Below are 8,990 nucleotides of genomic sequence, written 5' to 3'. Positions count from 1 at the left end.
TGCTGCTTGAACTTCAGGGAAATCACATTGTTCCTCAAGCAACGTATCGATCAGAAGATACTAGGCAGTAGTGGTACTCTTTTGTTGATCAAGATAATTTACTGTGAGCAATATTGTGGTCTGGTATCTCTAGCTCTGCAAGGTAGTAAAGGGATGGAGGAGGGTAAGTATCACCTTCCTCACTTGCACAGCAGTCATAATAAGGGAGAGGAAACAGGAAGAGACGGCAATGGCAGGACCTTGTCTGTGCCACCGCTACCCAGGGCAGTGTAGGGCTGGCACAGTTACTATTCCCTTACCACAGCAGCAATGAGACTGGAAAGAAGACTCAGCAAGCCGAAATCTCTCTTCCTGGAGGGGCTTCAGCAGTAGCACAATAATACATTGCCTCTTATTCAGGAAAGATCATTAACTCCCAGTCTGGCCCTGTATAAAGAAAAACTTTCTACTAGGTAGATAATGGCTTGAGGCTTTAAGTCTCAGGAGTCAATTGTCTACCGGAAGCTTTACTATTTGGAGAAAGGTGGATGCATGCCAAAAAGTATCTGGTGAGGCTTAAATTATAGTTTCCAGTAAAGATGTTGAAAGTACCTGTTAAAGTATGTCTGTCTTGCAAAAATCTCTAATCCATATTTCTAAATATAAAAATGTCTTCCTGTTTATTATTTTAATCTTACAACCTCACATTTTTTACTTAAAAAAGCACTGCCAACTTTCCTTTTAAACCAGTGTTTTAAAAAAACCCAACTTCCTATTCTATTTAGTACTGTAGCTCTCCATGCCGTCATAAGCAGGTGTTTTCTTCTAGTAAAGCAACGGCAACCAAATGCGCCACAGTGAAAGATCAAGTACAAACCTTGCCAGTTGCCTAGCTGGAGAGTATTTGTGCTTATATAACCTCCTTATTTATCATGTTCAAGTATTTTCTATAGCAAATGTAATGGAAAAGTATAAGGAACAATTTTAGGCAATAGACCATCTTCTTTGTTCTTTTTAGGGGAAAGTGGATAGTTTTTAAAGGTCATAATTATTTCTACAAAGAAAACACCACAAATGAGAGCCATGAAAGAGTCAGTGCATGAATGATACTGGGTGTTAAGAACTAGCTGGACTTTATATTAACCCTGATGTTTAATGAGATCAACTAAGTTTGCTTTTTTCTGAAGAGCTTCAGTATCCTTTCTCTATATTTAAAAAATACCTATAACCCCTCAAATGTCTCCAGCACTAACAGTTCCCCTGTTACAAATGCACCTTGGTATTTTCCAGTGAATGATTTAAAAAAATCTATAGAGCACAATTTCCGCTTTCTCATTTTCCAGATGTCATTTGGAGTTTTGGGGGATTTCCTAGACGGTCCCAACATTTGATAAGACAGAACTAGCTTTTGAAATAAATAATGAGCCTCCTTTCCACCTTGGGGAGAAAAAATATCAGCCTGCTTTCTACAAACAAGATACAGGGCTTGGAATTACTCAAGGCAGAACCTAAGGGGAGTTTGAGATCTAAAAGGTGCAGAGGCTGATGCTTTCCTACCATATTGTTTATTATGTGAGGAGTCACTTGGATTTGCCTTTCATAGTTAGTGCCCACTGCATATCACAGCCGGTGAGAAAAGAAATAGGTGGGTACAATAGCACAACATTCATCCCATTAGCCTCTTGAAGGAAAAAGTACAAAATGAACTCATTTGGATGATTTTCTAGCCCACAAAAATGGCAGTGTTCATACCAAAGGGATGGAAAACAATAGAAATCCAGAATGCTTTTGATCATTGGAATATGGCAGGCTGATTGCTTTTCATACTTGGACATCTGTAGCTGTGCATTCCTTTACAGCTACATGAAAGTAATAAGTTCCTACTGTCATGCAGCTGGGATCAGCTGTTCAAGTAACAAGCCACAATGTTTGTAGTGTCTACGTGGGTTAGGGTTTATACATACTTAAAAATGCATGAGCCAGATCCTCAGCCAGTTTGGGGAAGGGACAAAAGGAGAAATTTTGGACTGCTGCCACATAATGCTTCAGTTTTCTAAAGAGAAGGACCTAATCAGTAGGGATGTGTGAAACGGGCCGTATTCAATTTGGATTTGGCCCGAATTGGGGACAGTTATTTGATTTTGTTGATTTGGATCACTGTCCCGATTCAGCTCGGCCGAATCCAAATCTGAAGATGCGATGCCGATTCGGAGAGTCAGCAATTCGGCCATAGACACAGGTTTAAATGTTTTTTCTACATACCCACAGGAGGATGGCTCCCCCCCCCCAACATGCTCAGCAGTGAACCTGCACGCAGGGGGGGCTGCCCTGCACCCTGCTGGCTCGGTGATCAGCCATGGGGGGACCCCAGGTGCCCCCTAGATCCAGGAGGCACCAGTCGCCGAGCTGGGGAGAGGCAGGGGGGCCTCCCTGTGCGGTCCCCGGTGGACCCGGAAGTGGACTGGAAGTGCTTCTGGTCCACTCCCAGGTTTGCTGCTGAGCGCGCTGGGGACCCCCCCGCACTCCTGTGGGATGCTCCATCCACCCCAGAATCTCAGTGTTCACGAGCTGCCTGGTACCTTGAGGTATGTAGAAAAATCTATTTAAAGCTGGGTCTATGTCTGAATCATCAAATCTTTCCGAATCTCTCCGAATCAATTCGGAGGGCTCTGATTCGATTCAGAGAGATTAAAGGGCCTCCCGATTCGATTTGGATTTGGAGATTCATCCACCGAATTGGGCCAAATCTCCGCCGAATCAAATCAGCGACCGAAGCTTCACACAGACCTACTAATCAGGCCTTATTTTATATCTTGCAGCAAGAGCTTTCCCCGTTTCCTCCTTTTTTTTTTTTAAACTAAATTTTTTTGGGGGGAACCCCTTAATGTGGTTGAACTCTTTGCTAAAAGGAAGGATGACAATGTCATACATCATCAATGAATTTCAGCAGCATCTTGAAGGCAAAAGTTTATTGTTAATCTGGGCCAGCTCTGGAGAGTGAAGTATAATGGCTTTCCTCTTAAAATACAACAGATGCTCTTAACGCTGTTTTGTCTTCAAGAGATTGAGGCATCAGGTATTTTTATTGGAGAAGAGAGTGCTGCGCCCAAGGACAGTGCCGTCAGATCCAAGATTTGATTTTATTTCGGAATACTTTAAATTTGATATGCTTGGTGAGGGTGACTGTTTTCACAAACTGTTTACAAGCTGCACATCAAACATGTTTTGCTGAATCTTGTCAAGTGAGATTGCAACATTAAGGATGGCTGGGAGTGGATTAGCAGTACAGCTATTATATATGTCAGTACTTCCTTCACTGTGCATTGAGTTTCACCAGCTTAATTTTCTTCTCTGGTTGGCTGCCACATGGCACTTATTGACTTAACAAGAAGTTACACCTTGCTGCTCAAAATTGTGGATGCTAGAGTGAGCGCATTTCCCATCTATAATTCAAAATCTGTCATTTCTGCCCTAAAGAAATAGTCATTGCATTGCATTGCATTGCTTTTTAGGCAATAACAGAAATTCTCTTCAGCAGCCAGACGTCATACACATCAAACTATTTGTGTACTAAGGATGTAGTGTCATTTGGTATTCAGGGCAAGATCCAGTGTATGTTCCCATTGATTCCAACGGGCTTTGGGTCAGATCTTCAGTAAGGACATGGGTCGCCTCTTTGGATCAACCCACCGGGGGTGCACCTAGTGCATAATTCTACTTTCAGCTGGTTGTCTTTTCCTAATGCTTCAGTGAGAGGGAACAGAAGATGAATCTGGCCAGTTCTGCAATGGTTAAATATTACAAGGGCATTTTTTTTCTAAATCTTTATTCCCACTTAGTTACCAGATTTTGCGGGTGCCTCATTTTTATTCATCTACCTTTCCCATTTTGGCCAAACTGAGTGCTCCAGATTCAACGTGCTACCTAGCTGTCTAAAGCTGGGGCTTTTTTCTGCGTGCAAAGTACTTGAATTTTTCATTCGTTTTTAAAAACACGCTCATGTCTAAGTTTCTCGTCATGAGAAGAATTAGCAGTTGACTCAGTGTTCTGTTTGGTTTTCCTTTCATAGTCTATGTAGCAGCTTGAAAGGAAATGTTGCTACTGTTTAATGGGACGCTTCCCTGTAGTAAGGAAGAAATTCAGCTGGTGGTTTGTATTCCTTTTTGGCAGCCTGGATGGCTGCTGCTTGCCTGTTTTGGTTTATTTTTACCCTTTGCTTCTGTCTCTTGGTTTCCGGGATGTGCCAGGAACACAGAGGCCTATACTATTGGCTCTTTCTCTACTGCTCAGCACTTGCACGGGTGCTAATACAACTCTCTTGCAGTACTCTTATTTATTCAAAGTTTCTCATCAGCTGACCTGTCCCATGCCCTCTAGGCCTGATCTGTTATTGGTGAAGGCAATGTGAAGTCTCTTGTTGATCTCACTGGGAGCTGGATCAGGCCTTAAATTGTCACCGGGCAACACACACTAGGATTGATTTGTGCTATAGCTCAGTATAGATCTTTTCAGCACACAACAAAGATGTGTATAGAATAAATCAGCTGAAAATTATTTACGTTTTAGAGAAAAACTTATATTTTGGCAGTGTCAAATATGTGATTTTTTTCATTCCTAGCTAATATGAGATGCTAATATATTTTTTAAAAGTTTCTTTACATCATCATTTGCAATAGGTTATGTATTACTTTAGGTTTTCATTTTTGCTTTTTTCCCTGTAAAAATAGAATAATTACATATTCACTTTACTATGTTTTTCTTGGCAGAGCTGTTACAGAGACAATATTCATTCTCATTGATTTCTATTGTTACTGCTCCATAATACGTTGGGATATATTCTTCACTTGATGTATGCCTGCAGTGTCTGCCAGGCTTTAAACTCATTGACACCCTAATGGAATAAAAAGGGTCCATTGTGGCAGTTTATACTGACAAGACTGCATGCAAGCTGCATAATACACAATTCATAATATTCTTAGCATGCATTATAATGCCTCAGAAGCTGTACTGTCAGTGCATAGTGGGGGAAATTCAACCTAGTGTAGAGAATCCACAGAAGGCCCCTCAACTGCAGCAAACATTTTACATTGTGCGTAAAACTAGGCCTACATCGTCTGCACCAAATTGTACGTCATCCAGCAAAATACTGTACAGTAAGTGCATGATATAACATCTCTCACTCTGTCTACCAAGCTAACTAATCCAGATTTATAATGATCTATAGAAGGTTTAATTTGAAATTTTATCTAAAGGAGTTATGGCTCTGATACATATTATTGGTATAAGCAGTATCATAATGGTTGTTAATTCAACAACGAGAGCTTCTGAATACACATCTAGCTGATGCATAAAGGGAAGGAGAAGGATAATTATATTTACAGCTTATCGAATCCAAACTATCTGGTAACAACTAGGTGTATTGGGGGGAGAGGGGAGGAAGGAGAGTTGATAACTTCCTGAATTAACATTTGGAGATAACATGCTTGCAGAAAAAAAGATCTCCCTTTTCAGAAGATGTTTTCCTTGTTTTGATTTTTTTTTCAGTTCACAGATGTGGTGTTTTCCAACAAGCCTTGTTACACTTATCAGCAAATCTCCTTCCATTCTAGTTTGACAGTGTTAATAGAAAGCCAAAGTTGTGACAGTTCTGCTTTTTGGATTGTGAGTACTGAACACAAGAAATAAACCTGATGCCAGTTAACCACAGGAGCTGAAAATTCAGAGAGTAAATACAGTCATTGTGCTGAAGCAAGAAAACTTGACATTCTGTCCACAAAGCAGGTTGTTGCCCTCTTTTGTGACTAAGCAAGGAAACTGTTAGACTATTGTCTTCTTTTTGTGCCTCCCAGCATTGACCATTAGAAAGGAAATTATTAATGGGTTTTTAGGTAACTGGCAGGAGAAAGAAAACCACAAATAAGTTCCCAAAGTATTTCTTTTCGCCTTCTCTTTTTGTGCACTACTAGGTTTATGTAAATGGAGAATGGGTTACCAGCATTGGAGAAGGAGGTAGCTTTGGGGAGCTTGCGTTGATCTATGGAACACCAAGAGCTGCTACCGTCAAGGCCAAGACAGATCTCAAACTTTGGGGCATCGACAGGGACAGCTACAGACGCATTTTAATGGTAAGTTTTAAATGTAAGGGCCTAGTAAGTATTGGGTAGCAGTGAGAATGCTCACAGCATTCATATTCTTTATTTGAGTTATACCAGTTTTAAAAGTGTTGAAGTGGAAGGTTCTGAAACAAAACAAAGTTCACATTCAGACAACAGTATGGGACTGAATTAAGCTCATAAAAGATAAAGGCAATGAGAACATAGCAGAAGTAACTTGGGACTTTGAGTCAGGGACACTACCAGAAATTAGAAAAATAATGTATCAATAATTATTTAAGATTCTAGAATCCTCAAGAGCCCCCCCATCAGTCACCTGAGCTGCCCAGACCTGTACCAATTATTGTTGTCAGGTACAACTACTCTTCTGTACCATCCCCTGAATGTTTCTGTGTGAATACTTTATGCTTACAGTGTAAAATCTTCTTGGCACAATAACAGGATGACATCCTGATCTCATTCAAAGCAATGGGAAAATTCAGATTGACCTCAGTGGAGCCCGGATTTCATCTCCTATCTCTGCTTCTCCCCCAAGTGCTACACACTTCCCATGGCATAACGTAAATAAATAATACAGTAGCCTTCAGACTACATTAGCAGCTGCAGGGAGCCTCTGCTGCTTGAGGGAATGACTCCTTTCTATCTGAATTATCTACAGAGAAGCTCAATTTGCATTCCAACCACATGGAGTTGTGGAGTAGCTGTCAGACTTATAGAAACTTTGACAGCCATTTAATTATAGTGGTTCCGTAACGTCTATTCCTGATGTGACACTGGCAACACAAATTGCAGTGCCTTCACAACACTAGCCCAATAGTCTGCTAGATTCAGGAGGACTTTTGGGCTAGGGACAGACATTCAAAAAGCCTGAGCCTAAATTGATTCAATCTTTGCAGGTTAGTGTAACCTGCCTAGGTTGAATCAGTTTGTAACTGTCTAGACATTCCCTCTGGACTGAAAAAATGCAGGCACATGCCTGCAGTGGCTTAGGCTAGAAGCCAGGGGGTGCTAGAGCAGCCCTCCCTTCCCTTCTACAGTGCTGAGCTGAGGGGGGGCATGGCCAGGCCCCAGCAGGACGCTCTGATTAGGGAGCCCCTCCCCCCCGCTTGTCATTGAGGGAGCCAGCAGGGATTTACACAGCAAGGAGCATTTATCAGCCCATCAGCAAAACAAAAGGATCTCTCATTAATTCAAGCTCTTCTTAAATAACTTGTTCCAAAGAAGGAATGGAGGGATGTTACCAGTTACCTGTTGATTAGCTTCAAAAAGCCCTAAGTGGTACTGTCCTGTTTGCATTTGTCCTGTCTCCCACAGCATGGACCATTATCAGCATGTGATATGCTAACTAATACTGAGAGGAGACTGTGTAAGGCAGAGGGGAGGGGGGAATCTGTGGTTGGGCAGGGAGTGGTGAAGGGCGGGGGGAGCAGGAGGAAGCCAGGCAGATGCCCTGTACCTGCAGTCTCAACCAGAACTGCAGCCAGGGAGCAGAGGGGAGGTACCAGCCCAGCTCTCTGGAGCAGAGAGCCCTGCCCAGCCCAGAGAGCGTGTCGGGGGACTCTGATTTAACTTAAACCAGGAAGGGGTCTGGGACAGACATTGTATGAACTGGTTTGTCCCAAATCAGTTAAGACTGATATTACATTCAACCAGGTTTATTTCAGACTGGTTTCAGCCATTTTCAAGCCAGTTTATGTGCACTGAATGTCTGTTCTGTTACAGGTTTAGACCAGTTTCTGATCACTTAAACCAGTTTGTATGTAATGTCTGTCTGTAGTCTTGAAGTTGACTAGCTAAAGCTGTATCCATCTAGTTGCATGTGGAGACCTTCAGATCTGCATTGTTCTGTTTCTGTCTAATCTTCCCATTAGGAATTTGACTCTGGGTCTCTTTCCTCCTCCTGGCCTCCATTGTGATGCCCTTTGTCCCTCATAGTGTATTCTAGCTATTATTTCTGCTAATTGTCATTTTTTTTCACTTAAATATCTCAACACTACCTACTGACTTGCTGTAGCCTTAAAATGTAACTGTTTTTTCTTGGTACTGTATTAACAAAGCAAACAGCCCATTTATCTGTTAGTTTAATTTACTGATATTTTATTACTGTCTGAAAAGTGCTATATTACAACAGACAAGGTTCCTTGGGTGAATTTGATATCTTTTATTAGACCAACCCAAATAGTTGGAGAATAGTTATTAAGCAAGCTTTCGAGTTCAAAAACCCTTCGTCAGGCTAAGGAAGTGTCAGCAGTTGGTGTGTGCTCTTCCTGGATGGAATGACAAGTAAAGAAGCCAGGGGCTGGGCTGGGCGGGGGAGTCAGTTGCCAGGCAGATTATAATGCATCAAAAATCCAATGTCTATGTTTAGTCCATGATCTCTAGTATCCAGGAGGTTGATGAAATGGAGCTCATAGGCTCGTCTCTGGGAAGTGTTGTGTAAGTTTCCCTTGAGGATCAGGACTGAGAGATTGGAGAGAGAGTGGCCCTCCTGTGAGAAATGTGCCCCCACCGGTAATAGGGTATGTCTGTCTTTAAAAGATTTCCGGTGTGCATTCATTCTGGTGCGCGGTTGTTGTTTGGTCTCTCCTACGTATTTTCCATCAGGGCATTTGGTGCATTGGATGAGATGTATTACATTTCTGGAGGTGCAGCTGTAAGATCCAGGGATGCTGATGGCTCTGTTGTGGGGTGTAGTAATAGTGGGGGTGGTGGAGATGTGTTGGCAGGTTTTGCATTTCTTGTCCTGGCACGGTCTGGATCCTTTTGGTGTGTTCTGGGCTTTAGGAAGTTTGCTTCTGGTGATGAGGTTGGTGAGGTTCGGTGCTTGTCTGAAGGCTAGGATGGGTGGCTCTGGGAAGATCTTTTTAAGAATAGGGTCTCTTTCTAGTATGGGTTGCA

The 8,990-nt window shown here is 42.1% G+C and overlaps 1 protein-coding gene across 1 annotated transcript in view; it reads left to right on the top strand.

Moving 5' to 3' along the window:
• Positions 1-8,990, top strand: part of PRKAR1B (protein kinase cAMP-dependent type I regulatory subunit beta) — a 125,016-nt gene that overhangs the window by 75,469 nt on the left and 40,557 nt on the right. The window contains 1 exon segment of the mRNA XM_025215797.1: positions 5,946-6,104. Coding sequence (XP_025071582.1) covers positions 5,946-6,104 — 159 coding nt within the window.

Source organism: Alligator sinensis, unplaced genomic scaffold, assembly GCF_000455745.1.
Source record: "Alligator sinensis unplaced genomic scaffold, ASM45574v1 scaffold1084_1, whole genome shotgun sequence".
In the NCBI taxonomy this organism is placed as follows: Eukaryota; Metazoa; Chordata; order Crocodylia; family Alligatoridae; genus Alligator; species Alligator sinensis.
Note: the sequence above shows the minus strand (reverse complement) of the source record. Positions and strands in the feature narration are given on the sequence as shown.